This window comes from Patella vulgata, chromosome 3 (assembly GCF_932274485.2).
Source record: "Patella vulgata chromosome 3, xgPatVulg1.2, whole genome shotgun sequence".
NCBI lineage: Eukaryota > Metazoa > Mollusca > Gastropoda > Patellidae > Patella > Patella vulgata.
The window spans coordinates 6882458-6901342 of NC_065881.2; the positions used below are offsets into that span (position 1 = coordinate 6882458).

General features: G+C 34.4%; 1 protein-coding gene across 7 annotated transcripts in view; it reads left to right on the top strand.

Annotated features, from left to right (window-relative positions):
* The window catches only part of LOC126815928 (nucleolysin TIAR), a 153252-nt gene that overhangs the window by 96889 nt on the left and 37478 nt on the right, over nt 1-18885 (top strand). For all 7 annotated transcript variants that reach the window (XM_050542038.1, XM_056099888.1, XM_050542037.1 and 4 more), the window contains one exon: nt 9436-9511. In XM_050542038.1, the coding sequence (XP_050397995.1) occupies nt 9436-9511 (76 nt within the window). The remainder of the gene's footprint in view (nt 1-9435; nt 9512-18885) is intronic.

The window sequence follows — 18885 nt, forward strand, 5'->3', positions numbered from 1 at the left end:
AAACACTTAATCTTATCTTGTTTCAACAGAACATGCTTCTGGAATGATGAAATAAAAAATAAAAAAATCCCTCAAAATCTCATTATTACATTACCAAAGGTTCCTATGAAGAAATGTCTTGTCTTTAATGGAATTATATCTAAGGTAATGTGGTTACATTTGTGTAAAATTGGAGTTTGGAGATTGAAACGAGATTTTTAGGCAATTAAGGAATGTGAAGAAATTGTTTTGCTGTGTTTTTGGTTATGTTTTACCTCGAAGCGCGAAAAGGACAATGACAAATTTGTATGATATGCCCCCCAAAAAAAGAATTTTCTTTATTCAACTCAACTATAAATGACGACAAGTTGTGTTATGAGTTTTTTCCCTGGTATGTCACTTTTATATCATGGCCATCAAGTCATTTTGTCCTGGTTACTGCCATTTTATTATTCCAAGATATCAATCATTTAACTCGAACACTTGCAGTTTTACAATTGACAAAAAATTCAAAGACATTTCTTTATTCATGAAAGACATTTTGTTAAGATAACAATTTGATTTTCAAGATTTTTTTTTATATTTTGTTCTGAAAATGTTTAGAGAGATCAGCACCGTATTTGTTACTCTTGTCATTTTGTTTTTTGTATTTTTGAGTAACACAGAACAAAAGATGAATTTGTGTCAATCTGGCTCTGAATATTAATTTTCGGTCCTGAATCCAAGAAAAAAAAACACACATTGCAACGAACATTATTCATAGTGTTAAAATATGACAATACTTTACCTATCCAAAGAGTCTTTCCTAATTAGGTGACTTTGAGATAATTCAGTTTAGAATTCAGTCGCTATAATACAATGGTATTGATATATTTATGTATCTGGCAGGGTTGGATGGACGAATGGTTAGCGTGTGGGTTGTATCATTAAGTCAACTAGCATGGTTTCGATTCCCTGGTTGTATGTGACAAGAAGTAAGGTGGCCTGTCCAACCTTTTTATTTTTTTTTTCTGGGTCCTCCGGTTGCCTCCCACTGCTAAGGCGAATTTTGAAATAAAATTGAACCATAAGTTAGTCCCTAAATGACCTAGTTTGTGTAGAGTGGACGTTAAACCTCATTTCTCACTCCCATAAAAATTTAATGACTGGCAATATATCTTGCATTAAGAGCATTGTATTCTGCTAGCTTACGGATACCCAAGATATGTTTAAATTAGATAAAAGTAGTTGACCTTCGGATCTATTATTAAAGATGTAAAATGGAGAAGATAATTGTTTTTTTTATCTCAATTGTTGATTGATGGCACGAACCTTCCTGCTGATCATCATATTATTATCTACATCACAATTCACATACTTGTATGACACAACACATGGGAAATTAAACTTTGATGAGAGTGGAATTCATAGTCGGTAGTTTTTCACCATTGTGCTTTTTTACTGATGAAAATACTGACTTGAAACCTTCTCTAGGGTCGTAAAACATGACCAGGGAATTGTCTGCCAATTGATTTTTTACTCTTTCCAACTGCACGCAATCATGATAATATTTTACTTAGGCGTGTATATACCCCTAGAGAAGGAGATGAGTGAGTCGCTACCTTTTTTTTTTTTTTTTTTTTGTATTCTCTGATCAAAGTACATTTATGCATCCTGCATTTGGTATAGCAAGGACTGAATTTGAAGAGCTGGTTAACTTTGGAATGGAAATATAAATATGAATTAATTTACTTTTTGGTCATATCTGGATCATATCATTTTGAGCAATAATTTAAATGATATCAATCATATTTTTTTTGTAGAATTGTAATTATTGTATACAACCTCATAAACCGGTTCTTTGGTAAAATTATAGCTTTTTTTTTGCTTTTTTTTTTTAAGAACAATATTTTTATTCAGAATATCTGATCGGAATTTGGGAACAGGCTTAGCCTATTTAAAAACCTGCTGGTTGGATGGCGGATTGGTTAGCACGTGTGGCTGTATCATAAGGTTCGCCTGTCCAACCTCGTGGGTTTTCTCCGGGTCCTCTGGCTTCCTCCCACTGCTAAAGACCCCTATGCGCAAGCGAATTATTGAAATAAAATTAAAACCATATGTTGATCCCGAAATGACCTAGTTTGTGTCGAGTGGATGTTAAACCCCATTTTTCTCTCTCTATTTAAAATCTCTCTCCCTAATGTAGGTTATTGAATATGTCATGATTATTCATGTAAAAATTTATATTTTGATCGTATTTCATCCTCCAGAAAGATGTCCTCAGAAAATGCAGACTACCAACTTATAAGGCTCTAATATATGACCACATATACTCAGGCAAAAAACACATCTTGTAAGAATTTTCAATCAAGTTTCTTTAATTATTAGCTTCTTATTTTTCATTACATTATATATTTTTTTTTTTTTTACAATACAAAGAATTAATCTTTTTTTTTTTTTTTTCATTATTTTATATTATTAAACTAGTATGATATCGAACTCACTTTTTGAATTTTGAAATCTCATCACTGTGTGCTTTCAAATTTGAAACATTAAAAAAAAAAAATTAGAAGTTTTTGACTTGATTTTTGTATTATTACTATTACACACTTATATTTTTTTGTATTTTGAAACAATTACTTGATTAATAATCTACTAAATTTTCTCCGTTTTTTGTTTCATTTGGTTCTTCAAAGTATGTAAAAGTAATAACATATTTTTATTAATTGATCTTTTTTATTATTATTGCTGAGTACCATGTGTCTATATTAATTAGCTTTATTCAAGTGGTATGTTCTAAAATATTCATGTAGTCAAAACTTTAATTGTTAATCTAACCCAATATAATAATAGGTTAATTTATAATTGTTTTAGAAATTCTTTTTTTTTACTGAATAAGAAAAGATAAAGCAGAAGATTTTGTAAAAGCTTGCTTTCTTCATTCAGTTGTTTAGAGTGTTTTATTTTGTTTCTTTATTTTTGTTTTTTTGAATGTTTGTTCTTGTAACTTGTTCTTGAATGTTACAATGTCGTCAAATTTGTTACCACGTTTTTATAGTATATCAATTTTAAGATACAATTTCAAATTGTCCCCATTGTTCTTCATTTTGAGAAAAGCAAATAAATTCTTAAACATACATTGTGCAAGAGCTAAATCTGTATATTGCAGGCCTTTCTTTAGACATTAACTAACTTATCCAGACCATAATCAAATCTCGATGCCATCATTAGCCTGCAATATTTACTGGATTTGAATACATTTTGTGATGGATGATTTAACGTCAAAATGGATAATCAAAACTTTGTTTTTTATTGTACAGACTTTAATGATGATGATCGAGGTTAGGCTTAAAAGACAATCACTAATATCTTGGTTCAGAGTTGAGCAATCTGACTAAAATTGTCAGCATATTCTATTTATGTTATCTATTTTCTTAACTATTATAGCGAGAACAGTCAACTCATTAATCTCCCATAATGTATCTTTAAGCTTGGTGAATAGACCAATCAAAAATTGAGTGTCCCTTTAAATTAAGAAAGTTTGACGTCAAAGTATATTTAGAAAATAAAATTCTTGAAACGACACAGTTTAACTAGAGAAGTATCGGAAAGCATTGAAATTTAATACCTTTTTTTCTTTTTTGGTGGTAACATTTTGAAGTTGTCGCATTGTGATGCACACTTCGTGGGTTGTAAGTAATAAAACCGATTTCCCTAGCGATTCACTTTTATTTAATCAACATATTTTCTGTCACAGCTGCATGTCATGTGATTGAATTGCAGGAAATTTTACTTCCATCAGTCTTTTACTGACGGTTATTTCCTTTCATTAGATTCACGAATAAAAATATATATTTTTTTAAATATCATTAGTTGTCAACTGGCCATTAAGTCAAATGCAGCTCGTGTTTTGTCTTGTCATGAATACAATTTTTAAGACAGAGTGGAAGCATTTTTTGGTGCTAATTTGTTTCCAGTTCAAACTAAACCATCATATTCTAATCATAGGCTTGCATGTGAAATAGGATGTCTGGCATTACAAATTAAATCATATGTTAGTCCCGAAATGACCTAGTTTGTGTCGAGTGGATGTTAAACCCCATTTCTCTCTCTCTCTAATCATGTACTTGCGTGTGAAATAGGATGTCTGGCATTACAAATTCGATGAAGACGGACAAAATTCTTTTTGCATTGCCCATGGAACCATTGGAATGAAATGGGGTTTAACGTCCTACTGTCCTGCTCTGAACTGGGCTAATGAAGACAGGCATATGCCATACAGTGTGCTATGAGGGAAATTTTGCCCAGACAGCGGCACTACGGCCTACTCTTACATCGAATTCCAACTGCCAAGGGACCTTTCACATGCACGCCGATGTATACATGAGACCTCGGTTTTTCTTACCATCCGAAAGACTACAGCTGTCCTTGTCCTGTCAAGGGATCTTTTACATGCAAGCCAATGTGTACACGGGACCTCAGTTTTTCGTCCCATCTGAACGATGCAGGGATCGAACACCCGACCTCCATGCTAGCGAGCCAGCGTCTTGCCCACTTTGTGGAAACATTGAAACAAAACATACCCCTTATCAGCCTTCTGCATTGACCGAGAAAGTTCATTGGGATTTTCCGATGTGGTTTTCTCTTATCAGTGGTGCAGGACGGAGGGCCTGATAAAAGCAGCCGTCTAGTCGTTCGTATGGTTACGAAAAACCGAGGCCCCGTGTATACATTGGCGTGCACATGAAAGATCCCTTGGCATTGGAATTTCATATAAGAGTAGGCTGTAGTGCCACTGTTAGGGTAAAATTTCCCTCACAGCACACTGTCTTCATTAGTCTAGTCGGAATAGGACGTTTGACCCTATTTCATTTCACAAACATTAGTTTTGAGAAACATAGAATGTTTTACAATAGAGGTTAGTGCATTATAAAAATCAGTTGTGTAACATCATTAATAGATCACGGTGGCTAGGTGGTTAAGACGCTGGCTCGCTAGCCTAGGAGGTCGGCTGTTCGATCCCTGCATTGGCCGAGAAAGTTCATACTGATTTTCTGACGTGGTTTTCCCCTAGTCAGTGGTGCAGAAAGAACAGCTGTCTAGTCCCTTCGGATGAGACGAAAAAACCGAGAGGTCCTGTGTATACATTAGAATGCACGTAAAAGATCCCTTGGCTGTTGGAATTCGATATAAGAGTAGGCGATAGTGCCGCTGCCCGGGCAAAATTTCCTTCATAGCACACTGTCATGGCGTATGCCGTCTTTATTAGCCCAGTATAGGAGCAAAACTGTAGGACGTTAAACCCCATTTCATTTCATTTGTTCCTTCTACATAATAAGATGGCGAATTTTGACTCCCGAGAATTTGGATTAATGTCAACTGATTTTGAGAATTAATGTAAACTACTTTCGAACATGCAATTGTACCGTTAAAATCTCTACCCAAGTTCATGGTGGTAATTGGCGATCGTTAGTAAGATGTTGTTAAACATTTATTCAGAAATGTGTTTGTCTTGATCATGTTTTGGCACTTAACTGTATATTTAGTCAAAAAATGTTCACATCGCACTCTGTTTTTATTCAATTATTATTGAATTCTAATTATTATTAGGGGGGTTGGATGGCCGAATGGTTAGCACATGCACACTGTATCATAAGGTCTGTCATTGAGTCTGTTCTGATACCCCGAGTGTATGTGACAAGGAATAGGGTTGCCTGTCCGACCTCGTGGGTTTCCTCCCACTGCTAAACATCCCTACACGCAAGCAAATTACTGAAATAAAATTGAACCATGTGTTGGTCCCGAAATGACCTAGTTTGTGTCAATTGGATGTTTAACCCCATTTCTCTCTCTCTCTGTCTCTTGTTCTCTCTCTCTCTCTCTGTCTCTTGTTCTCTCTCTCTCTCTCTCTCGTTTGTGTCCAGTGGGTCTCTCTCTCTCTCTCTCTCTCTCTCTCTCTCTTGTTCTCTCTTGTTCTCTCTCTCTCTCTCTCTTGTTCTCTCTCTAATTATTATTTTAAGTTAAAACTATTGAAAGGATATGATCACTCTTCGGCCATTACTGACCCTATTTGCTCAAACAAGCAGACATTATAGAATGTTATGTTCTCTCTTTCTCAGGGTATATCTCCCATTTATTGCTCTTGTCCTTACGTTTATTACCAACAGGAATGATGGAATGAAATGCTAATGTGGTGCCATTTTACTAATTGCTTATTCTCATGGCTAGTTTTTCAGTACACCTGTACTTATTTTGGTCAGTGTGATTGATACACGGATCCTCCGATTTTCCGTCATAAAAGTAGATTCTTGAAGAAATTTTGAATAATCTGAGCTCCCGAAGAGAAAAGAGACAAGATCAGCCAATGAAATGGGTTGTTTAGTCAGACTTTTGGTAAAGTGCAAAATTGAATATTAATAGTTTATATCTATTCAAACTTCAGTTTTGTGAACCACGATTTGACCTTTATCCTAAACCTATTACAGTATATTAACATACACTGTAACTCAGGTATCATTTAATCTTGTGTATTTAGCACTAATTTCTTTAAAAGTGATCGAGAAATTAAACACTTGTAAATTGGACACTCATCAAAATTGAATGGTCAGCTTTAAACTGGACACAAGTACAAATTAGATGATTTTTGATGATTTTAAACGATTTTTACAATCTTTTAAACGAAGATTTGATATTGAATGTATATAGAATGGAGGTCATAAAAAGTATTTAAAAGATTAAAGACAAAATTTAGATCTTTATTTTAATTAGATTATTTAGTCAAATACTGTAATACAGTAGAAGACCTTAAAAGTTAGAGGTTTTTTTTAAGATATTTTTTTGGGTCAAATCAGTATAACACTATAAAAGTAGATGATTTATCTTAACATTTTGATTGTTAATCCATCATTTTGTGACAAATGTTATATTTATGATTGATATGCCCAAATGCTGATGCTCTTGGCTTGCTTTTTACATGTACAATAATTTGAAAAATATAAAGTCTAAATTGCAAAGGTCTAGTAAATAAAATGGATTATTGGCTTGGTTTATTGTTATTAAAGCGGAAATTGCAAATTTTTAAGTTATATTTTTAAAATTTATTAAAATGAAGCCTGAAAATAGATGGTATTCATAAACAGTCCTACCTTGTTAAAGAATAATCCTATTAATCCTAAAATTCACTATTGCCAGCTGAGAAATTGGCAAAAATATCATTTTCCTCTTCATTTTCAAACGTTTAAAAAAAGCTACTCCATTGTGGAGAATAGAAAACTAGGGAGGTAATTGTGTTATTATTTCCTGTGTAAATGAGTTTTAAGTGTGAGAATGACACCTATGATCGTATAATTGTGAGTTGACAACCAATTGAGCAAAAGACATAGAAATAATTACATTTTGACTTTCTTAGAAAATTTGCAATTTCTGCTTTAAGAGACTTTTTATACGTCCACATTTTCATGTGGACGTTTTTTGTTGTTGCCCATGTCCGTCCCTCCACAATTTGTTTGCGGACACTCTACAGGTCACAATTTTTATCCGGTTTTGACGAAACTTGAAATAGATCTCCCATAGATTGGCATATCTGGACTTTAACTTCATGTATTATGGCCCTCAGCACTGATTGTACGAAAAATCAAGTTTTTTGCTTGTGGACTCTCGAGAGGTCACAATTTTCATCCAATTTTGATGAAACTTAAAAAACATATTTTTGTATTCCAAATAGATCAGTCCATTTTGATATTCGTGAATTGCTTTTTTCTTCTTTTTTTTGAGCTTGTACTCTATCCATCTCTTGCAAAATGTGGCACACATTAGATCATAAGGTCTGGGATTGAGTCAAGTGACATGGTTTTGATTCCCCAGTTGTACGTGACAAGGAGTAGGGTCAGGTCATCTCTCAAACCTCGTGGGTTTCCTTCCACTGCTAAAGACTGCAATAACAAATTATTGAATTGAAATTGAACCATATGTTAGTCCCAAAATGACCTGGTTTGTGTCAAGTGGATGTTAATCTCTCTCTCTCTCTCTCTCTCTCTCTCTCTCTCTCAATATTAACAGACTTATCTTTATTATTATTACCATTTGAATGGATTGAAAGACTGGCAACTCCCTTTATTCATGTGTGTGTGGATTCAATAACAAGTTTATTGATGTTTTATTGGCGTTTTATAAATACCAACCAAACTACATCCAGTGTTTCTTATTATCAATAGCTAGGCAGACGTCCAATCAACCACAAAAATTCTGCCAAGAGTTTGTAATCTATGCTTGCAGACTGACAATTTCTGTCCTGATGTGTGAAAGTGGTCAATCGGTACCGATAAATTTCGGTAGAAAATTGTTACTTGAATGTCAATCCATGGTAACTCTGAGATTCTGTCACAGATTTATTTTACAACTAGTAATAATAAAGCAGCCATTTTAATTCTCCTCTAGTGAAGGAGCTTGCATTGATTAATTGTGCATCAGATCCAAAACTTAAAGAAACATTCATAGCCAAACAGTCATTTTCGGTTGAACATGGCGGAAATGAATTACCATTATATATCTGCTAGTGTTTTGTTGACTAATACATTATAACACAAATTGGAGCCACAGTGGCCAAGTGGGTAAGACGCTGGCTTGCTAACCTTGGGGTCAGGTGTTCGACTCCCGCATTGGCTGAGAAAGTTCATTAGATTTTCCGACATGGTTTCTCCCTTGTCAGTGGTGCAGGAACCAATTTTTGATTGCCCTCCTTTTTTTTTTAAAAGTCTATTAAAGCCAGACTGGGAGATTGTCGATCGTATATATTTTGTTTTCGTAACTGAAACCTGTAAAAACTTACATATTGCCCAAAAATGCAAATTATGATCCGCATGAATCCAGTAAACAATTCCTGTTTTAGTTAAGTTAGCCAATATTGTTTTCATTACTTAATTTGAACATTTAAAGATTTTTATAAATTGTATACCTGGAATATAATTTGAGTCTTTAAAACTGTCACCCGTCCATTTAAAGTCTTTATGAACATTTTGGAATTCTTTCATTCAAATTTTGTGGAGTTGCTGCACCTTCAGAGAAACCTTACTAAACCTCAGAAGGTCATATTTAATGCTTAAATGACTCACTAATCTCATCCAGAAATGGAAGATGACAAAGCTGCTGGTGGGTACATGGGGGTCATTGTCTGGCAATCAGATTTAAATGTCATAATTGACTCTATTGTTTTAAAAAAGAATTAGTGTATTTTTAAGGCATTCGATCGATATGGTACCGCATTCAAGTACTTATACGACAGCATAATAAAGCTGTGCACAATATTTAACTTAACATGGGGGTCATTGCCTGGCAATAATATTTAAATGTCATAACTGGATCTACGGTTTTAAAAACAAATTAGTATATTTTTAAGGCATTCAATCGATATTGTACCTAACACGACAGCACAATAAAGCTAAGCACAATATTTTATTTACGCTTCTTTTCTTTTTTCAGTGATTGTAAAATAATTCGAGACCCCCAGACATTAAAATCAAAGGGGTATGGCTTTGTCTCGTTCGTCAACAAAATGGTAAGTACCTTGGATTTATCTTGTGTTTTATTTATGTATTTAAAAAGAAAAAAATATTTATACTGTCGCTACTAGTTAGTGAGACATTGGAACTAATATTATACTTGTAAATGGATTCACACTTCAATTGACAAGATTTTATGAAAGGGATGATAAAGAAACAACCAATGTTGAAGAGTAACACATTGTATTTTTTTTTCAAACAAGAAGACATAGACCGTCATCTTGTCTGGTAACTAATTAATGTTTTATAAAAAAAATACATCATCTTATCTGATGTCTCGAAAGGTTTAGAGGATGGCATTGTGTTTTTCTTCCCCTTTATTGAACAGATTTTTTTTAATACCCTTTTTTCTCTATGATTATTTTGTCACATGTTGCTAGCAATTACCGTTCTGCCAAGCCTCAGAGTTAAAAAATAAACAACTACATTTTACACAGCTACAGATGTCCCCAGTATAATTTATTCACAACTGGTTTCCTGTGTGGGCCATGCCTATGAATTTTTAAAGCTAAAAACACAAGGATTATAGTTTGAAGCAGAGTGCTTAATCTGCTGTTTTCCGGAGTCTGTAGCCCTTTCATGAAACAAAGAACCAGTCAATGTGTATCATAAATCAATCTTTCAGTTCGATTACAAAGAATTAATTATTATTTGCTAATCATTAAGAGCCCTACCTTTGTGAAAATCAGAAACATGGCAAATGCGGAGTTCATTCACTTATAATAATAATAATTAATTTATATATGACCAACAATTCAACTCGATGAGCTGCTCGCAGGCGCTTTACATAAGTACAATATAAAATTAGAACAATCACAACACCTTAGTCCATAAAAAAGACATAAACAAAAAACAGGGAAGATTGTTTAGTGCACATGGTAAAAGTCTGACACAAAGACATCTAGAACCGTATTTCAATCAGATGTATATTTACCCCCACTACTAAAGACCCCTACGCACTAACAAATTTTTGATATAAAATTGAACCATATGTTAGTCCCGAAATGACCTAGTTTGTGTCAAGTGGACTTAAACCCTCTCTCTCTCTCTCTCTCTCTCTCTCTCTCTCTGTTAAACCACATTTCATTTCATAACATTTGTTTGGAATGTCTCTTTGGTATCTGGCAAAAGTTAGTTCAAAGTGAGACTTGAATTAAATTAATAAAATTTGAGTGCCACACGTGACATTTGAGACACTGAACACATTTGGTTTAGTTAATAAACAAATCCATGTTTTATTGTAATACTTGAATTTAAAAACATGCCATTTTTTTTTTAGCATCCTCCCAAAATGTAATGTTCTTAAAGGCTCAATACCATTCTTGTTGTAACTGAATAATATGTCCCAATCTTTATTCTAGTCAACAAATTGTACTATTTTACAATATTCCAATTAATTGATGATACAATATTTCATCTTAACACACCTAATTTAAAAAATTGGAAAAATTCAACTAAATGATTTGAAAAGCCTAACGTAAACCTTTTCAAATATTTTCGAACCCTCTGGACAAGTAAAATAGGATGTAATGGATAATTTACACAGCAGGTAGGACAGTTAAACATCTAATACTTAGAATAAGGCTATTATTTATTTGCTGGAGCTGTCAAGCCAGCAAGAGTGTTATTGTCCCTTTAATGCTATATCCACATTCTTCTATGCATATATAATAAAGACGAAGCCACTGAGGCTAAGTGGGTAAGAGTAAGACGCTGGCTCGCTAGTTTGGAGGTTGGGTGTTCAATCCCTGCATTGGCTGAGAAAGTTTATCAGGATTTTCTGACGTGATTTTCTTTTGTCAGTGGTGCAGGACAGAGGGCCTGACAAGGACAGCTGTCTAGTTGTTCGGATGGGACAAAAAACGGGGTCCTGTGTATACATTGGCATGCACGTAAAAGATCCCTTGGCAGTTATAATTCGATAAGAGTCGGCCATAGTGTCGCTGCCTGGGCAAAATTTTCCTCATAGCACACTGTATGTCCGTCTTCAATAGCCCATTCGGATCAGAATGGTTGGACGTTAAATTCCATTTAATTTCATATAATCGAGAAGTGGATACATGGATGAGACTTTATCATGTGATGATAAATGATCCGTGTGTAGAGAATCTTTCTTTTTTTTCTTTTTTTTTTGATGTTTGAATTATTAAGCAGGATAGTACGAAGGTCTGGGTTTTAATTATAAGAAATAATAGAGTTCTGAAAGCTGCAAGGGAAATGTGAATGGAAACGGTGACATGTTTGTGACTTTAGGTTGTGGAAGGGGATAAGCTGCAATCCCTAATGACCAGTTGCTGATATACTACTCTGTCACTGCGACAGTTACTATAGCAACTGGAGAAAATTGAGAAAAAGAGGGTGATTTTCTCTGTTCCTGTGACAATTCTCTAAGCTTGTGTGATATCACTTCATGTTAGTGTTTATATATCATTAAATATTTTACAAAGATTCTCATTTAGAATACGATAAACGCTGGCCGGCTTCACCACGATATTATTAACCAAGTTAACAAATTAGTAAAGAATATAATACCAGGATATAGAGGGTTTGTTTGTCATTCCATTAACGCCTTGGATTGAACTTTGCATGTAAAAATACCATTAGCTTGAAGCAGCAACAGCCTAAGCCGCGCTGAAACAGATTTTTAACACCTTATTCTCTCGGATAGCCTGTGTCAAGATACATTAATACATTCAATATTAACCAATGAAAAAGATAATTTGCTCATGATTATTGCCTATAGAAACGTATCGTTTGAGTGGATTATGGTCATTTGGATATTTAGTTGGATGTTGAATTCCCGTAATGTAACAAACATTATCAGTCGATTTGCAAGCTTACTGACAATAATGATCTTGTTATGGTAGTTTATTTTGATAGGTCTAATTCACTTAATGATCTGTTTTTACCTCAAACAAAGAGGAAAGGAATTTAGCAAACAAGAAATCTCTATATTCCAAATTTATAAGAATTTGTTAGAAATCATAAGGGATGGGTATTGGGTTTTCTATAATCGCAAATTTAATAAGTTGGTGTGAAAAGTTAATTCTTTGAAGTGTGCAACATGTCTTGAAATTATCAGTGACAAGAGACCGTAATTTCTTTTTCTTTCTCATCAAAGCATGTCATTGCATCATGAGATTATTCTCAATTTTCTTGAACATCCAGGCTCAATCTGGCAAAAGGAATAATAAAATTTTCTTTTCAACTTTGTAGCTAAAATATTAATTTATCTAGAAATAATGATCTATGAAACTGCCAATGATAACCAGTTCCTATTTGACAGGTCTTGGTTTTTAATTGTAAAATGTTTTCAGTATAGCCCACATCTGTAAATGAAACAGGGTTTAGCATCCTCTACTTAAAAATTTGCATCGTCTTGGCTAATGGAAGATGGGCATATATAGTGTCCTATGAGGATAAATTTGTCCAACAGCAGCACTTCGGCCTATTCATATTTCAAATTCCAACTGCTAAGGGATCTTTTATGTGCATGGCAATGTATACACGGGACCTCGTTTTTTTGCCCCATCCCAATGCCTAGACAGCTGTGACGCCTTCCGTCCTGCACCAATGACAAGCGGAAACCACGTAGGAAAATCCCTATGAACTTTCTCGGCCAATGCCATCCGTCCTGCACCACTGATGAGGAAAATCCAAGGAACTTTCTCAGCCAAACTGGTATCGAATCCAAGACCTTTTGATTCGGAAGCTCCCTATACATCTATACGTTACAATGATTTTAAAGTAAATTATCGGTAATTTCTCGATCAATTAGAAGTACTGACTATTCATAATCTATTGGGTTTTTTTCTATCCTTAAATTAATAAATTTGCCAAGTTTTAATAGGCAATGCATTACTTGTTTGATATAATCCAGTTGTTCAATACCTCTTGTCCGACTTTTCTTTTATTTAAATCGAGTATTAAAATGATTGATATATTTAACTGTAAATCGTGGGCTTACAATTGAGACAATGACTGGGGACGACTAGGGAAACCATTAGAATTAAGAGATAAAGAATGTAATTATAGGAATTAGTAAGATTGATTTAACCACAAAAAGTGATTAATTTGATTGACTTTCTTTTCCTTGATTTATTTCCTGGCTTTATGTCATGAATATTTCATTATGTATTCCCCAGAAACATGTTGGAAACTTGCTTTCCTCGGCTCTAAGCTTATTTGATGGCATCTGCACGTAAGGAAGCTGTTACTTCGATACGAAATTAAAATGGCTACTTTGGAAAAAGGAACAAATTTCTAATCTAAATTTTTTATATCTAATGTGTCTCATTATTTATTGTCTTTTCTATGAACCCCCCTGTGTATCGCCGGGATCCAAGTACAGATGTCTTCCGATCACTAATCTCCAGCTATCTCAGACCCCGAGTTCACAAGATCTCAGACTTAAGAATTTACTCAAAATTGTTCGTCTTATTTTAACTAAAATATAGTCCGTTATTAAACTTTTGTTTTAATGCATCAAACACATCAATAAGAAACTTACGTGCAAAGAATTTACTCAAAATTGTTCGTCTTATTTTAACTAAAATATAGTCCGTTATTAAACTGTTGTTTTAATGCATCAAACACATCAATAAGAAACTTACGTGCAAAGAATTTACTCAAAAGTGTTTGCCTTATTTTAACTAAAATATAGTCCGTTATTAAACTTTGGTTAAATGCATCAAACACATCAATAAGAAACTTGCGTGCAAAGTTTTGTGTTTCTGGATCAAAGACATTTCTCATAAACAGTGATTGAAAGTTGAGTAAATTCTTTAACTTAAGTCTGAGAATGCTTTGTCAACTCGGGGCCTGACCTCACTTTAAGAGAGTTGTTGTAGTCTTCTACTTAAATTTTTATAAATATTAACTGAACAATTTTTAAACTTTTTTTTTCAAATTTAAACCTAATTTTTCAAATTTTATCCATATTTTCGATCATTGAAGTTAGATTTCTTTTTTCCCCCTGTTCTTTCGTCTGACTTTTTGGTTGATTGAATTAAGGTATCTATTTACAACCTATCGATAAGCTTTTTTTGATTTAATTATATGGGAATAAAGTACACCTGTTTCTTTTTCCGAAAAGTAAATACGCAGTCGATAAAGATATCACCCAAGTGTTCTTTACTTCGTCTGGATAAAAAAAAAAGGTTTTATGCAATTGCTTTAAAAAAAAATCAGTTCTGTACATTAATTAGGCCACTTCAAGTTGATTTTCTATTCTGCGGTTCAAAATTTGGAACTAAAAGCTTCTGAACCTTAAAGACACATTCCCGCGTACACACTGGGTGATTTAAAGACACATTCCCGCGTACAAACTGGGTGATTTAATGGTATATATGGACTAAAAACATATTCAAACTAATTAATTTGTCATAACTTTGCTTCAAATCCTTCTCAAACTTTGTAATTGCGAAGGAATGTCATGATATACAAATTTTATCAAACTAGGTCACGTTTACGTCACGTGTTTACCTCTCTTGGAAGTCAGAGGAGAATTCATTTTCATACATAATTATAAGACGATGTTGTCTTTAATCGCTTACTATTTATTACAAATATCGAATCCAAATTAAATTCTCGGATTATCCACTACCCGTGTCTTTTCCCGTCATTTTTATCTCAGAAGGTGTTGTACGTCTAACTCTACATAAAGTTTATCAACTTGTACATCAAGCGCTCAATGTTCGCGTGTGACCTTTGACATCACGTGTGCAGAAATTCCTAATCGTCGGGCTGTTGATTAGGGGAACCCTTACATTTTTGTCATGTATGCACTCCATGAGTGCTTTTTGGGGAATCCAGTATTTTTCTAGTAAGATTGGATATCTCTACTTTCCATATATACCAAAATTACCATACTTTTATTGGAAATAACCACACGATAAATACTTTTCTGGGAACCCATCTTTAAAACAAAGTACTTGAGGCTTTTAGATAAGTCTCTTTTAGGAAGAAATAATATGGACAATTTTAACAAGTGTTCTTGAAGAACAGAAAATCAAACTGGAATGGCCTTAGTTCAGCGCTGAACGTAGGTCTCATTACACTTGCCCTGTACGTTCAGGAACCGTCCAATTGAAATCCTTGAGAAGATGAGAATCTACAGTCATTTATTGCTTTGCCTAGCCCAAATGCAATAATTTACATTCTTCAGGCGTTCACAGGGACTGACACATGACCGTTTAGCAGTAAAAAGTTGCCAAGTAAAATTGACTGGGGCCGATTTTAATTTCAATAGGAGGGTTCCTGAACGTACAGAAGAGTGTAATGAGACCTACGTTCAGAGCTGAACTAGGCCTTACTTAGCCTATATTCAGATGATAGGTCCCATTTCTTGTCAGTTTTGCCGGCCAGAACAATTTGTCTTTGAGTTTTATACTAACTGAATGTCTTACGATATATTATTCTTTCTGAACAATTTCTAATAAGACTATTACTACCGATCTCAGACGCTAGCCTGGAGGTCGGGTGTTCGATCCCTGCATTGGCCGAGAAAGTTCATCCAGATTTTCCGGCGTGGTTTCCCGTGTCAGTGATGCAGGACGGAGGGCCTGACAAGAACAGCTGTCTAGTCCTTCGGATGAGACGAAAAACCGAGGTCCCGTGTATACATTGGAATGCACGTAAAAGATCCCTTGGCAGTTGGAATTCGATATAAGAGTAGGCGATAGTGCCACTGCCCGGGCAAAATTTCCCTCATAGCACACTGTATGGTGTATGCCCGTCTTCATTAGCCCAGTTTAGGAGCAAAACAGTAGGACGTTAAACCCCATTTCATTTCATTTCATTTCCCTTTACACATTTACCGACTTCATAACCAAATGGCAAGATACATGTGCCTGGATTCCCACTCTGCAAACCTCGGCAGATTCCTCTACCCTACATCTAGCCTCGGATGTATGACAGTAAGTGATATGTACCTACGCCTATACATTTGCGATGCGGCACCGGTTTACTTATAAGGGAAACTTGCACGCGTTTAGAAAGAAGTTTTCAAAATTGCGTCGTTCGAAGAGAGTGTAGAATTTTCAGTGCAAATTTGTCCTTGTCTAAAGAAAATCGGGTAAACTTGAAAGAAAAACAGCTTCAAACTTTGAAAATTTTGTAAGATAAAACATTCTTCAAATACGTCGTATTCAATCACGTCATTGATCATCATGGACAACGCCATTGTAACCCGGGAACTTGAAAGTAGTTCTAATGGCGGACTTTGTTATACAGCCGAGATTAGATGTAGGGTACTGGAATCTGTTGAGGTTTGCCGAGTGCATGGATTCCTTGTAACCCCTTTAATGATTTCTCTCTTGTAGATATCAGAGTTAATCTGTAGCGTGTCAATCAGTTTTATTTCTGTACCGAGACCTTTATGTAGATAAAATGTCGGAACTTGTAAGTAAAAGTCTGAAACCTGTTTATAAAACAAGATTTTATCTACAGAAATCATTTTTATTGTTGATTACTTGTCTCATCTTTTCTTGCCATCTTTATTTAAAATTGCACGTTACCTAATTGAACCACAGTATTCCACACAACTCAATAACAGACTCTTAAATATTTGCTGATAAAAGGTTTAATTAAGAAGTCTTAAAGAGAGATTCTTAAAGAAAAATATTTTGTTCTATGATTTCATGCTGAGCGTTAATATAGTTAACGGTTGTTTGTGGACGTGTTTTAATGATCATTTTGATTCACTTGGTGTGAAAATGTTCAGAAATTCTGAATCTAGAAAATTTCATTTGTTCACAGCGCGCATGTATTAAATTTCGCTCTTTTAATGTCTAAAAACTATTCGAAACATTCAGACATCATAGATATTAATGGTTATTGATACTCATTCTGATTGAAATACAGATCTATATTTCGTTTCATTTTTTTATACTTTGGATGGCCTACACTACATGAAGATCTGACCAGTTCTTGTGGTTATAAGATCGGCTTTTGACCCTATGATGTCAAAACATTTGATTAACCAATCAGCGTTGATGTTTCTAGTGGGTTACAACTCGCCGTAACAGACCGTTTCATTGGCTAATCTCTCACATCATCCAGAATGCGGGTTATATAACAACTGTTCCAGATCCTAGTGTAGTAAAGACAAGTAAAACGAAATTTTGAACTATAAAAAACGAAACAAAATAGAATCTGTGTTATAATCAGGTTGATTGGTTATTAAGAACAAGATCATCATTTAAAGTATTAAAGCGCAAGACCAAATAATTTCGGGGGGGGGGGGTGGATGGCTGAATGGTTAGCGTGTGCGCGCTGTATCATAAAGTCTGTCATTGGTTTCGAATCCCCGGTTGTACGTGGCAAAGAGTAGGGTCGCCTGTCCAACCTCGTGGGTTTTCTCCGGGTCCTTCGGTTTCCTCCCACTGCTAAAGACCCCTACGCGCAAGCGAATTATTGAAATAAAATTAAACCATATGTTAGTCCCGAAATGACCTAGTTTGTGTCGAGTGGACGTTAGTCCCCATTTCTCTCTCTCTCTCCAAATATTTTCAACCAGGTTTCCATAAATTTTAAATCTATATTTAGAGTTAAACATGCATTATTCAAGAGCTAAATCAGCCTATTGCTGGTCTTTCTTTAAACCTGAAATGTTATATAAATTATTAATTAGACATTTATGTGTTCGATTTTCACTGGATTTGAATCTGATCTGATGATTAAATGCAAAAATGGATAATCGAGACAGTTTTTTATCGTATCAACTTTAGTAATGATGATCGAGGCTAGGCCTTAAATTCAATCGCTGATATCTCGGTTAGAGTGGAGCAATTTGAAACTTTTACCATATTCTCTTTACGTTATCTAGTTTTGAACTATTATAGTGAGAGCTGCCAGCTCTTTATCTAATCTTCAATAATGCCCCTTTAATTGCTTCTGCAACACAAGCAAATAAGGTTTTGTAAACAAGAAATGAATTATTAAAACCGGATGTGATGTAATTGGTTCAACAAAATAAGGAAATAAGTTTGTTGTTGAATAATTTCCTCAAATCGTAAGCCCTACGTTACCCTATAATTATAGAGTAATGTCTTTAACACAGAAGTGTAACTTCAATATGTTGGACATTAAAAACCCAATTTCATTTCATTTGTAACTTCAATATTAACAAAAACTCAACAAAATAAAAATTCTGAAACATCTTTCAAGCACTGAGGTTGAATAATGTCGTCAAACGGCATGCCCTGAATTTCAATGTAATATATTGATGTGTTGTGCACAGAAGTGTAACTTCAATATTAACAAAAACACAAAATAAATATTCTAAAACATCTTTCAGGCACTGCTGTTGAATAATTTAGCCATTCCAATCAATTTACTCAATATTATTGAACAATAAGCGCGATGTAAA